Source organism: Cetorhinus maximus, chromosome 8 (assembly GCF_964194155.1).
Source record: "Cetorhinus maximus chromosome 8, sCetMax3.hap1.1, whole genome shotgun sequence".
Classification (NCBI taxonomy): Eukaryota; Metazoa; Chordata; class Chondrichthyes; order Lamniformes; family Cetorhinidae; genus Cetorhinus; species Cetorhinus maximus.
The window spans coordinates 6,867,178-6,885,483 of NC_135886.1; the positions used below are offsets into that span (position 1 = coordinate 6,867,178).

The 18,306-nt window shown below is 43.9% G+C and overlaps 1 protein-coding gene across 1 annotated transcript in view; it reads right to left on the reverse strand.

The window, feature by feature from the left end:
* Positions 1-18,306, reverse strand: part of plekha6 (pleckstrin homology domain containing, family A member 6) — a 293,021-nt gene that overhangs the window by 70,853 nt on the left and 203,862 nt on the right. Inside the window, exons 5-8 of the mRNA XM_078546389.1 lie at positions 11,770-11,905; positions 9,661-9,765; positions 5,811-5,883; positions 3,627-3,727 (exon numbers count right to left, since the gene is read on the reverse strand). Coding sequence (XP_078402515.1) covers positions 3,627-3,727; positions 5,811-5,883; positions 9,661-9,765; positions 11,770-11,905 — 415 coding nt within the window. The remainder of the gene's footprint in view (positions 1-3,626; positions 3,728-5,810; positions 5,884-9,660; positions 9,766-11,769; positions 11,906-18,306) is intronic.

Sequence of the window (18,306 nt, forward strand, 5' to 3'; positions counted from 1 at the left end):
TCAAGCCAGATCTCCTCCCGACACTAAGTGCAACTAAACTGGTATCATATTCTTTACAAACAAATTTGTCACACAGCCTGCAGAGGAAACCTTTCCAACAAACATGCAGACACAGACAGGTTCACACATCCAGACAGCAGCATACAGACACACAGCTACAGACAGGTGCATACATGCAAGAGATATAACAAACGGGTATAAGCACATGCGCACTCTAACACATGTTACTTCTGATTACATGGTGTGTCTGTGTGTTGGTGTGCGTCACTGTGCCTTTTTGTCTGTCTGCGTGAATTTATTGTAGGTAAATGAGTGACGCTGGAATTGTTTAAGTGAAGCTACATTGGACTTACACACCAGAAAATCACAATAGCAGCGTTTTATATTTGCTTAGTTTGAAGTAAAATCAGGGAAGTCACTTCAATAACATTATCAAGTGCCACCTCTAGCAGGTGGTATCTTCTCATCATGGGTGCGTGTTTACTAACAGGCATAGGAATAGGATTAGGCCATTCAGCCCCTCAAGTCTGTTCTGCTGTTCACTGAGGTAATGGCTGATCTGTATCTTAACTAAGCCTATAAGACATTTTAAGGAGGTGTGTGTAATTATTTTTGAATGAAGGCATTGGATTCTCACTATATTACCAGGTCTTGGCTGTAGTTCTCAGACTCCTGAACATGAACAAAGACTCTGCAAGTTAAATCTTATATCATAATAAAGGAGGGAGGGAGAAGCTTCGCAGTGACTTTTCATTTATCTTCTCACGCAGGGGCTGACCACATCTCAGTCGTCTCGAGTTATCAGGCAAGTCCTCGAGAGTAGAAGTGGCTGAGATTGTGTGTGATGCCAGCACATGTATATAAGAGCAGAGCATTACCAGTGAGTTCCGTTGCAATGGCAGAGATAATTGTGCCAAGCTCCCTGCATCAAGACTGCTTGGGTGTGGCACAATGCTTGTTTTATTAAAATCAATTCGCTTAAAAATAATGAATATTAATTTCCAGGAGTGGAATTTAAATCTAATCAATAAAGACCAGGGAGTTTATATATATATATATATATATATATAGTAATCTAATTGAGGCACTTGAATGATTTAATGTGTAGAATAATGAGTATCCTAGAGTGACTGACCAGTTCCAATCTAATCAAGGATTCTTATATGTAAATAATGGATACCTTAGAGTGAGTTACAAGCTATAGTCTAACTGAGGGGTTCATATAATATGATACACATCGAGTGTTATTTGTTATCCCATCCCCAGGTTTGATTAGTTCCCTGAAATCAGTTCATGCTGTCTTTTTTTCAAACTTTATATTCCACTATGCGTTGCAATTTTTTTGTCTGCACTGACTACAGACACACTGAAGCATTAATGATTGCGATTTCAATCCTGTATTGTTCTTGATATTTATCAAGCCATCAGTCTCCACTTACAAGGAGGCTCCAAGTTATAAATTAGAATGAAGCCCAATCAAAGTCCCCTGTGGGGTGGTTTTATATGAATGAGATGTACAGTTCTGACACCTTGATACTCTGCTGATGAATTTCTCATGGTCTGCACACAGATGTCCTTTCTAAAAAAAGGCAACAATTACAAGTGACAAATGTCTAAAAAAAAAAGCCAGTGACAAAGGCCCTAATTGCGTGGGAGTACCAGAAAACGTCCAGTGTATTTGCAGCTAATCAGTCACCAACGTTCCTGGACCAGGCTCTGAACCATCATGTGCAAAGCAGTAGAACAAGCGGGACTATATTAACCGGGAGTCAGCATCTGAAAGGCAAGCCATGTTGCATAGAGTAAAGTGATGTGAATAGTCGTCACAAAGTGGCTCCTCGTTCATTCAGAATCATTTAAATCAGTGCATCAAAACTGAGGATGTAGAGGAAAGGTTCTGGAAATGATGTGCCTGAGCTGGGTCATTAAGCAAGTGCCTGGGTTTTGAAAGGGTTATCAGCTCAGGTTCCCATTTTCCTCTGTATGTTGGGGGTTTTGCGAAATTCAAGAAATTGGACAATATTTTCAGACAAGGTTCCACTTTGTAACGAGGGATAAAGATGACACCAAAAATATTTAAGCCACTTGAGCAAACATCAAGTGCAACAAAGACAGGGTAATTAGTAATCCGAGGAAACAACATTAAACTTGAAAAGTTAAACAGCGACCCTTAGACAATGCATTCTGTGTAGTTCATGCAGAAGCTGGTCTTTGAAAGATCACAACTCCCAGGATCTCACAGGCAGTTTCACACGCTGTCAACTCTGGCTGGGTGTATTCCTTGAGGTTTTATCACGTGATCTTCTGCCACTCACTAACCGACCTCTAACGCTCTCGCCATTGGTCTATTCTACAGGCGCTGCCTTCCTATGGCCAATTGGAAAGGGAACGGACTCTTTGTTGACCAACTGGATTAATCTTTGCTGTTAATGAAACAGCCTTTCTTCCTTCATCTCCAATGTTTTAATAACCCGATGAGTGAAATTGTTCAAACAAATTGGAAAAAACCCAAATCTTCATTCAATGCTCCTATAGTTTTTCTCCTGAGTTGCTTCTAGAAGTGCCTTGGAAATTAATTTACAAGTTCTGGAGACTCCAGGACAATCCTGGCAAGGGGCAACCCTTGACATACCAGCACCATCATCTTGCTGTATGAAAAGTAATTGGAAGAAGGGTAATTCGTTTATTGACAGAATTCCTACACAGGCTTCAAGCCAACTGTGGAAGAACACAAGACATAGGAGCAGGTGTAGAACATAAGGCCCATTGAGCCTGCTTCACTATTCAATACGATCATGGCTGATCTTGGGCTTCAACTCCACTTCCCCACCCACTCCCCATATCCCTTGATTCCCGGAGAGACCAAATATCTGTCCATCTCAGCCTTAAACGTATTCTCAGATGGAGCAACCACAACCCTCTGGGGTAGAGAATTCAAAAGATTCACAACCCTTTGAGTAATTTCTCATCATCTCAGTTCTAAATGATCGGCCCCTTATCCTGAGACTGTGCCCCCATCCTCTGACCAGCGGAAACAATCTCTTAGTATCCATTCTATCAAGTCCCTTCAGAATCTTGTATGTTGCAATGAGATCGACTCTCATTCTTCTAAACTCCAGACAGGAGAGGTCCAATTTATGCAGCCTTTCATCATAGAACAACCCTGTCATCCAAGGGACCAATTCAGTGATCCATCGCTGTACTGGCTCCAAGGCAAGTATATCCTTTCTTAAATATAGACACCAAAACTGGACACAGTATTCCAGATGTGTATTCCACACATTTTAAACACCAGCTTGTGATTCACAATTCTTACTTTGTAGATTATAATGTAGGCTGAACTAGGAACACGGTGCAACTTGCAACCATCATTGATATCCCCACCCCCTCACCCCCTACCCCACTAACTAAAGCCTCAGCCTCTCACTCAGGTGTCACTGGCACCAGCAATGCCTCACCCCAAACACCCCATTCTTCGCATGTAAGCCAAGGCGTGGAATGTTGGTAGGCCTGTCAGCCATGGAGGGCCTCACAGGTTGGGTTGATCCCGCCCTCTACACTTGACTTCTGCACAGAATCTACACACGACTTCTCAAAAGATAGTTTCAGAGCGGGCACTACGTCACCTTGAAGGCGTGCTTGCGAGTGATGTTGTCAGAGGGTTGAACAGGGCTAATTCGGAAGCTGAACAAAGGGATGCTCGCCAGGATTGCCTCCTCTTTCTCATCTGGATTTGAAGAAAAAGCTCACTGTTACTTAATTACCTTTTCAATTACAAAAGACATTACCATGCTTTCAGACGCACTGTTTTGCATTAAAAGGGCTGTGACTGCACAGAGAGGAGTGCGTCACTGATCCCCTTTCCTGACCTGTTCGCTAGTGAATCAATGACATCGCGCACAAGCCCCATTTCCGTTGCACCATCATTGGCAGTCGTGCCTTCAACTGCTTAATCCCAAGCTCTGGAATTCCCTCCCAAAAACTTTGCCTCTCTTTCCTCCTTTTAGATGCTCCCTAAAGCCAACTTTACCTGTCCTACTATCTCCTTATGTGGTTTAGCGTCAAATGTTGTTTGATAGCATTTCTGTGAAGTGTTTTCAGACATTTTATGATGTTAAAGGTCCAACTTAATTGCAAATTGTTATTCGGAGGGATTTTCCGGTCGTCGGGCGGGCGGGTCCGGGAGCGGCTGGGAAACAGTCCACCGCCCACCCGCGATCGGCCCTCAACCGCGATTTCACGCTGGCTGGCCAATTAAAGGCACTGCCGGGGTGGGAGCAGGAGGAGCACGAGCGCAGGAGTCATCACATTTGGAAATATATCGGCCGTTCCTTCACTGTCGCTGGGTCAAAATCCTGGAACTCCCTCCCTAACAGCACTGTGGGTGTACCTACACCACATGGGCTGCAGCGGTTCAAGAAGACAGCTCACCCACCACCTTCTCAAGGGTAATTAGGGATGGGCAATAAATGCTGGCCTAGTCAGCAACATCCCATAAATTAATAATTTTTTAAAAATGAGACCCTGGTAACTGATAATGTTTTTTTCTCATTTCCCTTTGGGTGGGGAAGTGCAGTCCTGCTACATGGGGCTCCACAAAAGCTCTGCGCTTGCCAAGTTACCCCACTGCCACCAACCCTGTCAACCTCCCCGACGCTCATCTTATGTCAAAACCTTTCTCCAGCTACCCTGAGGTGGTGACTCCTACTGTCCAAATTCCCAGGGTTTGCATGGGAGTCACTCTTCCATCATCTAAATGAGGCCCGAGAGTTAAAATGGCTCATTCCCAATTTTGAGTGCTCCACCACTGGTCTCTAGGATCCTGAGATCCCTCCCTAAACCTCTCTCCTCCTTAAAACCCACCTCTTCGACCACGTTTTTGGCCACATCTCCTATTATCTTCTTATGTGGCTCAGTGCCAAAGCTTATTTGATAATGCTCCAGCGAGGTGCCTCGGGCCTTATGCTGCCACCATTTTGGGTTTTTCCATCTTCCCCTGGCCCCTGCACATTACATCCACGCCCCAAGTTAAAGTCAGGCGTCAGTCACAGGCCAGCAACAGCAGTAGCTGGGAATGTCCTTCTCCTTGGCTACATTCCGATGCCTGGCTCCGAAAACTGGTAATAATTGAAGAGGGTCAGAAGCACTAGGAGTTGTGGACGGGACTTTTAAAGTGCAAAACATAGTTAGTTCCTCTTGGATACTCAGTCAATCAGGAACTCAGGGCACTGACCTGAGAAACAGTGGCTGCATTAGGGGATTTTCTTTCTTATCGTATGTGTATAATATGTGGGCACCAAGAGGTCAATGCTGGGGTGTCCAGAAGTCAATGACATCCCAGGTATTATAAGCCAATAAAATATGTAACAAACATAGGGACAAAAGGAGGCCATTGAGCCCCTCAAATCTCTTCCATCATTCAACCAGATCAATGACTGATTTGTAGCTCAAATCCATTTACCCACCTTTATTCCATCCCCCGCACACACTTACGCGAGAAAAATCTAATGATCTTGACCTCAAAACTGGACCCCCCAGTTCATGAATTCCAATCCAGTCAGTCCCCAGGGCAAAACTTCCCCAAAAGCATTAGCGACACAGATTTTCCCAGGAATGGGAGATATATTTTTTTCTTTTGTGTGCTTTGGTTCCTTTTTTAAGCACCGCCACCCATCATATGAATTTTAAAATGGATGACGTTTGACCTGGTCTCAAGGGGACAGCCAGTATTAACGCCCCTGCGAGGCGACAGTGCCCAGCAATCAAGACTGCAGCGCGCTGCAAGCGGAGCAGAAACAGCGAGGCGTCACCTCGGTAATAGAAGAGGCAGCGATCGGCCAGCACAAACCAACGCTTGTTCCACGACTTCACTCCTGAGCTCGCCTGTCAAAAGACAACGACATTGTTACGATTGTATTGATAAAAAGTGAATTAGCAAAGAAGCATTCAACATTTCGCTGTCCGCTAACGTTGCCCCCAATCCTTGGGCCAAGATAACGGACCTACCCATCTTGGCTTTAAAAGGGAACGGTGGCTAACCTTCCCACTATATTGCCCTCATCAGATACCGATAAATCACCCTCAGCACCCCGACACATTACCAATTATACCCTAACCTATACCGCGCCCAACTTTTATACCCTACTCACACAGGTACAAAATACTGCAGATGCTGGAAATCTGAAATAAGTGCTGGGAATGTTCGGAAGGTCAAGCAGCACCTACGGAGAGGGAAACAGAGTTAAAAGTTTCAGGTCAATCTTCTGATGAAAGATCATTGGCCTGAAACAATAACTCTGTTTCTCTCTCTCTCCACAGATGCTGCCAAAATCCCTGAGCATTTCCAAAATTTTCTCTTTTTATTACAGATATATCCCGCTCTGCAGGTAGGAATATATTATCAGAAGCAAAATACTGCGCGTGTCAGAAAAATAAAATAAACATGGAAAATCCTGATTCGATTTTTATGAAAGAAATTGACCAGAATTGATGGCCCTACAAGCTGGGAAAGACGCAGTTGTCAGGAATGCAGATTTCTTGATGAATTTAATGGCAGGACCTCATTAGAAGGTCAATTTAAACTAATTTTCCCGCTGGCCAGACCGAAGGACAGGTCCATTACCGGGCAGGGCAGTCAGTGGCTCAAGGTGACTGCTGGTGATGCCTGCTGTTCATCCTGATCACACCTGGGGTGCTAGAAGAGCACATCTGGGCTAGGCTGGGGTTGGGGGGACTTATCACCTCAATGTGAACAGGATGGTACTGATAGATTCCTACTTGACATCTTGTGTCTTCCTCCAATAGCTTAACACTTCATCCTAATTCTGAAATGCTTATTGCTTAGGCGTTGGCTTTATATCCTATACTAGATGATTTTCTTTGCACTTAGTCTTTGCACCTATTGGCTTTGTGCTTGGTTGCTATGGATTTGTATCTGTTGCCATGTAACGATGGTTCTCCAGTCCTTCACAATTGCTCTGAAAATGATTTAATCATGATGGCTTTGTGCTCAGTTTTGATAACTCGGCACATGTTTTGAATGGGTTAGAATTTGATTGAAGGTTCAATCAATGAAGGTTCCGTTAGCCAAAACCTCTTCATAAAGGAACACATGCAGCAGCAGATACAGTTAAAAAATTCCTATGCTCCCGCTTTGTAGGCTATACAGCGGAGCGAAGGGACGCATTCTCTTGAGCTCCAGAACAGTTTGGAAACAGTTCAATATTTGGTATAAATATAATGACCATAAGATCACATTTTGGACATTAAATGGACTTCTTAATTATTCCCTCTTGACTGCCTATATATTTAAATATAATCCCAGTCCACATATACCCACTTAGATTAGGCATTTTCATCCAATATCACTACAGGAGAAATATTAAATCCTTTTTTTTTTACATCAAGGAACAAAATCTAGCTTCACATTAATTCTTTTGTGTTAATTAAGAATATCCTTCAAACCCTATTCAACAGCTCTCCAGCTGTAGGACCATTTGCCTGGAATTTGACACTGTATTGACTGAAGTATTTCGAGAGTCATATGTTTAATCCTGCTGAATAAACACCGACGCCACAATAATGCAGAGTCATTGTTACTCTGCTGTATGCGCGGCAAGTCACACAGTGAGTAACCCTTACAATGTTGGGTAAATCTGTGCAGTCAGCTATTCCTTATTCAGCAGGAGGAGTATCACACTCAGAGAAATCCTTACCCGGCTACTACTAACTCCACTCAGTTACAAAATGTTTAGCACTTGCGGTGAAATCACAAATGCAGATGCGTAGGAGCCAACTCATAATTTGGTCGCAACTATTCTCCAAAGCAAATATTTGCACCCATTATGCAGTGAATAATTCTCGCACAGCAACTTCACAGTTACTCAGGGTATAATGCTTACCCTGCTGAAAAAAAACAAGGCAGTGTCTAAATCACAGGGAACCCAATGGAAGTACCTACGTTGAGTGTAAGGGGAACATTATAGGGGAAATATTCGAGTTGGTTATTGTCTCATTTGCGAGTGAACCATAGGCAACATGGGGTATTTTAAACGTTATTGAAGTTATCTTCGATATTTCAGAAGGATGCTGCTTAGTATGAGGAAATGCATATACAACTGAGCACAGGTTGCCAGGCGATAATCCAGAAGTCTATAAACTTATGAAAGGATGTAACAGGGTAGACAAGCAGACTGCTTCCAGTAGTTGAGGGGTTAAGAACAAGGTTGCCATAGGTACAACATTAAATGTAAGAGCTGGGTGAGGTTCTTTACACAAAGGGTTGTGAGGTTGTGGAATTCACTTTCAGAATCAGTGGTTAAAGTAGAAACTGTGTCATCATTTCCAGGTTAGTTGGGATAAATGGACAAAGAGAATGAGGTTGAAGGGATGTGGAAACAGGGTGGGTGAATGTGTTTGAAATCACTTGTTTGTCCAGAGGGTAAACAATGAGAGGGATTGGTTGAGCTGAAAGCTCTGTTTCCATGTTGTAACTGCAATACATATTTAGGACCCACTATGGACACTGGGGAAAATACTCCTCCTACAACAGAAGATATCAAACCCAAATCCACCTGGTAAGAACGGGCCAGTTGATAAAAGTGACTGATTCATAAAACCTTAGATTCAATTTTATCTAAGCTCGCTTAGATAAGGAATTTTAGGAAAAGGAGTAGGCCATTCAGCCCCTCAAGCCTATCCTCCTATTTAACTAGCCCATGGCTGATCTGCACCTCAACTCTGGTTATGACTGGCTGGATTACTTGATACCCTTACCTGCCAAAACCATTTTCAGTCTCAAAAGCTCTAATTGTCTCACCATCCACAAGGAGAGTTCTAGAATTCTACCATCCTTTGAAAAAGTGCACTCTGATTTTGCTCCTAGCTCTATTTATAAGATTATCCCTTGTTCTTGATTCCACCATCAGTGGAAGTAGTTCCCCCATTGAATCCTTTTAACATTTTAAACACTGCAATCTTCTAGGCTCAAGGGAATATAAACCATGTATATGCAGCCTACCCTCATAATTTAACCCTGTAAGTCCCAGTATCATTCTGTTGATCTTAGCCAGAACGGCCCTGGGCTGGGGGAAGGAGGGGGTAGTGGGGGAAGTGGATTGAGCGGGGGAGGGGAAGAAAAAGAACAAACTGAATGAGCATCACAACTCCATGATCCCCGCCTGGACAGTGCATGCGTGTATCGATGGGAGGTGCAGAAAGCATCGGATTGGCATCCCTGTGTTCGCACGGCCTTTACACAAGGTGACTGGTCAACTGAATGAGACACTGAATCATGACCACAGCTAGTGGAACTGTACCCCAAGGTGAGTCTGGACCTTCAGGAGAGGAGTGATAGGAGAAAACTAACATAAAAGGGCTTAAATTTAAAAAAAAACAAATAGATCGTTAAATAGCTGTCTGTCTTAAAGCCCTGCCTGTGCCACCAGCAGATACTGGGAATTGCTCACTTGGCTGTGTGGATCGACACTGCGCCTAGTTTTTCTGTTTAATGTTATTGTAATATTAACAGTAAGACACTTATTTTAAATAGACTATCACTGCTGGTAAAGTAATGCTGATCGCAAGCTTGAGCCCTCCATACCCTGGTGCAAGGGAAATTGCTACCCATTATGAGTCAGTCAGATAGGAGTTATACCAAACCTGCTTAAACAGCCAGCCACTCTTCAAAACATTGGCTTTCGGATTCCTCTTCATTGAGTTTGACCTCTTGCCGAAGGCAGCGTTCTTCTTTGATGACCTGGAAGTCTGTTAAGAGGCGGTGTTAAAACACTTGGGTCAACATGTTGAAGCCCCTCTGGCTTCAACTTAAAAACAAATAAATGTGCCCTGCCCCTGCACACCTATTTAAAGGGGCACAACCAATAAGGACCTTGACCATAACCATAAATAATAACTATAACCATAACTAATAAGGACCTTCACCATGAAGGAATCTTATCAAAATAAATAAAAATATGACCACGACAGACTTCAAATCATTGCCGTGCCCGCCATTTGCAGAAGGTCTCAGGTTTACCGCCAGGCACCCAGCACAGCCAACATCATGGAAAAGAGACAGGCAAGCAGGGTGATCGAGCCACCTATCCTCCTACTCCCACAAGGCCGCCTCCAGTCTGCACCTATGGATGACCACCCTGGCCAGGCCTAGGAGCAGGTCCTACAAGGAGGTCCACTACCTTTCCCATCCCCCTCCAAACCAGGTGTTACCGTGGGCTATTCTAGAAACGGTGGCTGCATTTTGAGTTTAAAAGGGGATAGGGGACGCACAGTGCACATCAGGTTATACGACAGAATCCACCAGGAAACATCCCAGAAAGAGCTATCCCTGAATAAATTCCCTTCTCTGGAATGCAATTCCTCTATTCTTTAGAGGTTAAAGAAAAACGTTGGTAGGGAGATGGTGGCATTCTGGTAATGTCACTGGACTTGTAATCCAGAGGTCCAGGCTAATGCTCTGGGTGCATGGGTTCAAATCCCACCAAGGCAGCTGATGGAATTTAAATTCAATTAATAGCATCTGGAATTGAAAGTTAGTCTCAGTAAAGGTGACCATGACAACTATCATCCATTGTCGTAAAAACCCACCTGGCTCACTAATGCCCTTTAGGGAAGGAAATCTGCTGTCCTCACCTGGTCTGGCCTACATGTGACTCCAGACCCACAGCAATGTTGTTGACTCTTAACTGCCCTCTGAAATGGCCAAGCAAGCCACTCAGCTCAATGGCAATTAGGGATGGGCAACAAATGTTCATCCCATGTAAGAATAAAGAAAGAAAAAGTTTCTTGGGTCGCAAGCTTGGCAGCTGTACACCATCCAGTGCTGACATTGCCAGAGTTTGGGGAGTCAGGTGCAGGAGCAAAAAGGCACAAGTGCCACTGTTGGTATATCTCTGGTGTCTGCCTGTCCAAAGTGGCTAGAAACCTTGGTGCCCACCAACCATTTGGGGGAGATTGCAATGACCCATTCCCTGCCGTGTTCTCCACCTTCTCCTGAGTAAGGGCTGTGACGTGTTTTATGCCATATCTTTGGGTCTATTGTAGGCTAATTGATAGAGGCTGTTTGATAGGGTCAGTCAACAAGTCCATTATCATTGTATCAACAAAACATGACATGGTGAGAAAACATGCATCTCTGCTATAGTCACTACAAGTCCAATTCTGGAACAGACTGCAAGGCAGAACAGACAGTTGGTGCCTTAATGAGCTCAATATTCCTCATACCAGGAGAAAACCTCTGATCCGTAACCATCAGTGGAATTATTCCTCACTCCAACACCTGCAGTTCCAAACAGCAAGCTAAATTAGGTCAAACTGTGAGACTGGAGGCCACTGGCCAGTTGCTGATGCTGCATAAAATCCATAACCTACTTACCAACATTCATTAAATGTGGCAGTTACAATAAGAGGTAGCGTATAGTTGTATTTATGCTCAGTGCTGTACATTTACAAACTGTTCACACTGTTTCGAGAGGTTGCGGTTCAGATCAATGTGGATTAAGCTTTATGACTCCTCAGGAGTGGGGATAAGAGGAGGGGTCTGGGCAGGACTGGTAATAGTTGAACCAGTTTTAGGTCCAGTGAATGCGTTGTCCATTGTAGCGACATCAATGGCCAGCTACTCTTATGGTGGTAGCTTCACCCTCCCATCTGACTGTTGTAATGCAGGCATACATTCACCTGAGTCCAAAATTCACCCTCCCACCTGCAGGCGAACATGTGCCTGTAACTGCAGTGAAGAGCCATGTTTACCTTGACTGTCTGTTCCTGGGAGGCTTCCGAAACCAAGGTGTGATTGGACATCTCACTGGCAATGCTGGTTGGGCGTTGCCCACCTCCTCCTTCACTTCGCATTCCTCCTGCCCGGTTTGACATGTTAGATATTGGTCTGAAACGATCAATGCAACAAGGTTAGAAAAAGATTGAAATACAGATAGAATTCCCAAATACTGATTTACTGCCGTACATGTGCGAATGTGGTTTAAAAAATGCTGGATTTGTGTGCACTGTGTTTGTGGTATATCTAAGCACACTACTCTGTGTGCATTTTGTGTGCATGTGTTGTGTATGTACATCCGTATGCATTATATCAATATGTTATGTATGTGGTATGTATTGCATTTGTGTAAGTGGTCTTCTATGCTAAACCAAATAGGTTATTATTTCTGGCTCAAGATTTTTGACTTAAGGCAAGCCAAATAGGATTGTATTGAAATAAGGCCTGAAATTTGTGAATCCTCTCCCATTCCATTCATAAATCCAGAATCAATTATGCTAGAACTAGTCACCAGGTAGCAGTTGTGCTGATGGAAAAGTGCTGGGATTTAATCGTTTGTTCCCATGACAGCTTTGTAGTAATTCAGTCCATTATCTCATACAGGCAGAAGGAATATCTCCTTAGTGGGTTTAAGCCAGAGGAGAAATCTCCTCCCACAATGTCTCTCTGCTTCATCAACACCCACAGATACTTTCTTTTCAGAATCACAGAATCAGGATCACAGAATCACACAGTGCAGAAGAGGCCCTTCGGCCCATCGAGTCTGCACCGACACATGAGAAACACCTGACCTACCTACCTAATCCCATTTACCAGCACTTGGCCCATAGCCTTGAATGTTATGACGTGCCAAGTGCTCATCCAGGTACTTTTTAAAGGATGTGAGGCAACCCGTCTCCACCACCCTCCCAGGCAGTGCATTCCAGACCATCACCACCCTCTGGGTAAAAAAGATTTTCCTCACATCCCCCCTAAACCTCCTGCCCCTCACCTTGAACTTATGCCCCCTTGTGACTGACCCTTCAACTAAGGGGAGCAGCTGCTCCCTATCCACGCTGTCCATGCCCCTCATAATCTTGTACACCTCGATCAGGTCGCCCCTCAATCTTCTCTGCTCCAACGAAAACAACCCAAGTCTATCCAACCTCTCTTCATAACTTAAATGTTTCATCCCAGGCAACATTTTGGTGAATCTCCTCTGCATCCCCTCCAGTGCAATCACATCCTTCCTATAATGTGGCGACCAGAACTGCACACACTACTCCAGCTGTGGCCTCACTAAGGTTCTATACAACTCCAACATGACCTCCCTACTTTTGTAATCTATGCCTCGATTGATAAAGGCAAGTGTCTCATATGCCTTTTTCACCACCCCACTAACATGCCCCTCTGCCTTCAGAGACATATGGACACACACGCTAAGTTCCCTTTGTTCCTCAGAACTTCCTAGTGTCGTGCCATTCACTGAATATGTCCTTGTCAAATTACTCCTTCCAAAGTGTATCACCTCACACTTTTCAGGGTTAAATTCCATCTGCCACTTATCTGCCCATTTGACCATCCCGTCTATATCTTCCTGTAGCCCAAGACACTCAACCTCTCTGTTAACCACCCGGCCAATCTTTGTGTCATCCGCAAACTTACTAATCCTACCCCCCACATAGTCATCTATGTCGTTTATATAAATGACGAATAATAGAGGACCCAGCACAGATCCCTGTGGTACACCACTGGACACTGGCTTCCAGTCACTAAAGCACCCTTCTTTCATCACCCTCTGCCTCCTACAACTAAGCCAATTTTGAATCCACCTTATCAAACTACCCTGTATCCCATGTGCATTTGCCTCCTTTATAAGTCTCCCATGTGGGACCTTGTCAAAGGCTTTGCTGAAATCCATATAAACTACATCAACTGCACTACCCTCATCTACACACCTGGTCACCTCCTCAAAAAATTCAATCAAATTTGTGAGGCATGACCTCCCTCTGACAAAGCCATGCTGACTATCCCTGATCAAACCTTGCCTCTCCAAGTGGAGATAGATACTCTCCTTCAGAGCTTTCTCCAATAGATTCCCTACCACTAATGTGAGACTCACTGGCCTGTAGTTCTCTGGCTTATCTCTACAACCCTTCTTAAATAGTGGAACCACATTAGACCATAAAACATAGGAACAGAAATTAGGCCATTCGGCCCATCAAGTCTGCTCCGCCATTCAATCATGGCTGATAACTTTCTCAACCCCATTCTCCCGCCTTCTCCCCGTAACCTTTGATCCCCTTATCAATCAAGAACCTATCTATCTCAGTCTTAAATACACTCAATGACCTGGCCTCCACAGCCTTCTGTGGCAATGAATTCCATAGATTCACCACTCTCTGGCTAAAGAAGTTTCTCCTCAACTCTGTTCTAAAAGGTCTTCACTTTACTCAGAGACTGTGCCCTCGGGTCCTAGTCTCTCCTACTAATGGAAAGATCTTCGCCACGTCCACTCTATCCAGGCCTTTCAGTATTCTGTAAGTTTCAATCAGATCCCCCCTCATCCTTCTAAACTCCATCGAGTATAGACCCAGAGTCCTCAAACATTCCTCATACGTTAAGCCTTTCATTCCTGGGATCGTTCTCGTGAACCTCCTCTGGACCCTCTCCAGGGCCAGCACATCCTTCCTGAGATACGGGGCCCAAAATTGCTCACAGTATTCTAAATGTGGTCTAACCAGAGCCTTATAAAGCCTCAGCAGCACATCCCTGCTTTTATATTCTAGTCCTCTCCAAATAAATGCCAACATTGCATTTGCCTTCCTAACTACCGACTCAACCTGCAAGTTAACCTTAAGAGAATCCTGGACCAGGACTCCCGAGTCCCTTTGCACTCCAGACTTCTGAATTCTCTCCCCATTTAGAAAATAGTCTATGCCTCTATTCTTCCTACCAAAGTGCATGACCTCACACTTCCCCCACATTGTATTCCATCTGCCACTTCTTTGCCCATTCTCCTAACCTGTCCAAATCCTTCTGCAGCCTCCCCGCCTCCTCAATACTACCTGTCCCTCCACTTATCTTTGTATCATCTGCAAACTTAGCCAGAATACCCTCAGTTCCTTCATCTAGATCATTAATGTATAAAGTGAAAAGTCGTGGTCCCAACACTGACCCCTGCGGAACTCCACTAGTCACCGGCCGCCATCCTGAGAAGGACCCCCTTATCCCCACTCTCTGCCTCCTGCCAGCAGCCAATCTTCTATCCATGCTAGTACCTTGCCTCTAACACTATGGGCTCTTATCTTACTAAGCAGCTTCCAGTCCTCTGACACCTCCCCCGTGGCCAGAGAGGAATTAAAAATTTGGGTCAGAGCCCCTGCTATCTCCTCCCTTGCCTCCCTCAGCAGTCTGGGACACAAATCATCTGGACCTGGAGATTTGACCACTGTTAAGCCTGCCAACACCTCTAATACCTTGTCACTCCTTATATCAAGTTGCTTAAGAGCCTCACAATCTCTCTCCCCGAGTTTGATACCTTCATCCTCATTCTCTTGGGTGAAGACGGATGTGAAGTATTCATTCAACACTCTAGCAATGTCCTCTGGCTCCACCGATAGATTTCCCCCTTGGTCCCTTATGGGCCCTCCTCTTTCCCTGGTTACCCTCTTCCCATTGATATACTTATAGAATATCTTGGGATTTTCCCTACTTTTACCAACCAGAGCTTTCTCATATCCCCTCTTTGCTCTCCTAATTGCTTTCTTAAGCTCCACCCGGCATTTTCTGTACTCCACTAATGCCTCTGCTGATTTGCTTCCCTTGTACCTGCTAAAAGCCTCTCTTTTCCTTCTCATCGTAACCTGAATATCTCTGGTCATCCATGGCTCTCTGGGCTTGTTACTCCTTCCTATCACCCAAGAGGGAACATGTTGAACCTGAACCCTCCCCATTTCCTTTTTGAACAGCCCCCACTGTTCCTCTGTAGATTTTGCTGAAGATTAGTCAGATTAAGCAGCATAATTATCTAAAGGGAGAGAGATTACAGAACTTTGCAGTTCAGAGGGATCTGGGTATCCTGGTACGTGAATCACAAGAAGTTAGCATGCGGGTACAGCAAGTGATTAGGAAGGCAAATGGAATGTTGTTGTTTACTGCAAGGGGAATGGAATATAAAAGCAGGGACGTTCTGCTACAATTGCACAGGACATTGGTGAGACCATATCTGGAGTACTATATACAGTTTTAGTTTCCTTATTTAATGAAGGATACAAATGCATTAGAATCAGTTCAGAGAATGTTCACTCAACTGATATCTGGGATGAGGGCTTTAACTTGCGAGGAAATGTTGGACAGACTGGGCTGTATCCATTGGAGTCTAGAAGAATGAGAGGTGAACTTACTGAAACATATAAGATCCTGAGGGGGCTTAACAGAGTGGATGCTGAAAGGATGTTTCTTCTTGTGGGAGAGACCAGAACTAGGGAGCACAGTTTAAAACTAAGGGGTCTCCCATTTAAGATGGAGATGAGGAGAGATTCTCTCAGAGGGTCATGAGTTTGTGGAACTCTCTGTCCAAGAGAGTGGTGGAGGCAGGATCATTGAATATTTTTAAGGCAGAGGTAGATAGATTCTTGACTAACAAGGTAGCCAAGGGTTATTGGTGGTAGGGAATGTGGACTTGAGGCCACAGTCAGATCAACCATGATCTTACTGAAAGGCTGAGCAAGCTCAAGGGGCTGAATGGTCTACTCCTGCTCCTAATTTGCATATTCATTTGTAGATTACAGAGTCTACAGCCAATTCACAATGTATGCACCCTGTCTTTTGAACATGAGGTCAAACCTAACTTTTAAATTTGTCCTCTTGTGGATGTAAAAGAATCCCATGGCAGTGTTTCTACGAGGAGCGGAGATTATCTGGCCAGCATCACATTGCTGTTTCTGGGAGCTTGCTGTGCACAAATTGACTGCCACGTTTCCTACGTTACAACAGTAGCGGTGGTGTATTATAGTTCACTGAGGGAGTCCAAGTTGCCGTGACAATATACATTTTTACATGCATGCTGTAGTCTGGGGCTATGGATAGTGATGGCAGAGGCTGCAACTTTCTTTCCATCACATGTTACAACCGCAGCTGATGTTAGTGCTGAGCAAGCCAGGTCTCAGATTGAAATCCGTCTCGGCTGATCATGTTTTTTTTTCATGCATTGTAGAAACATGGAGGGAAAGCTACTGAACACAAAAGCACAGGACTCCAGTGATAACTTTTCAAACAAGAATTAAATTGTTTGATAAAAGAAAGAAAAGATAAAACTGAAACGCACAAGATAAAAGATACACAGTTCGAAAGAAATCTTACAAAGTAACCCCCAAAATGTGTTATCAAAGGTACACAATACAACTCTCTTTTTGACAACATCCCTTATAGATTCTTCACCATAAAATCCAGAAAATATTATCCAAATCGAGAAATTGCTTTCACTTTAGCAGAAGTACAATCAATGACTTCCCAGAATAAAGGCACACTGATGTGAATTTTCCAAAGGGAGAATTGAAACAAACTGTTTCTCAGGACAAACATTCTCCTGGCCCAAAACTGAGTTGCTTTCTTCAATTAAAAGCCTTTCACAGCTTTTCAGCGTACTCCAAAACACAGGAGTTGGCTTTCAGTAGAACTTCCCCTCCCTCACAGCAACTCACTACAGCTGAAAACCCATTTCTGTAAATACCCTTTTCACTTCTTTCATCTTAGCTCTGCATGTTCTTTAAATATCCCTTTGAAAACTCAGGCTCCCAAGTATCAAAACCTTTCATACTCCTATCTTACCTCTATTTTGGGGCTGTTAAAATTTAAAATGCCTGCCCCTGTTTACTCATGAATCTCCTATAAAATGCAAATGGTTTTTGATACCTTTGAGACTCCTTTGAGATGCAACAGCTACAAATCAATTTCAAAACTTATCCCCAAATGCAAATTTCAGATCTACTCAGTTACCTTATAAGTTAAGACCCACCCAAAAGGCCTCATTACAAAATGCAAGCAGATAACGTCTTTAGTCTTTCATCCCTTAGATTCTACAGACCAATCTGACTCCAACAACCTCACCGTTGTTTAACCCTGGACACACAGACATCGCATACCCTTACCTACACAGAATATACACATAAACACAGAAATATAAAAACATACACATACCATCACACATGGCAGACCAGGAATCTCTCCTACTCTTACCATCTGCCATTGACGTGTGTTGGAAGGATTTGCAGGTTGACACTCAACCGGCTTCTCCATGTTGAGTGCTCCCTCCTTGGAGTCAAGTCTCAGAGCGGACTCGAACCTAGAGCTTCTGGCTCAGAGGCAGAGATGCTACTCACCGTGCCACAAGACCTCCTATTACAACAGTGAATACACTTTAAAGGTATTTTGTAGCCTGTAAAGCACTGTGGCCATCCTGAAGTCATGAAAGGGGCTATATAAATGCAAGTCTGTCTTCTATATAGTGGCGTAAGATCTTTTGCATCTAC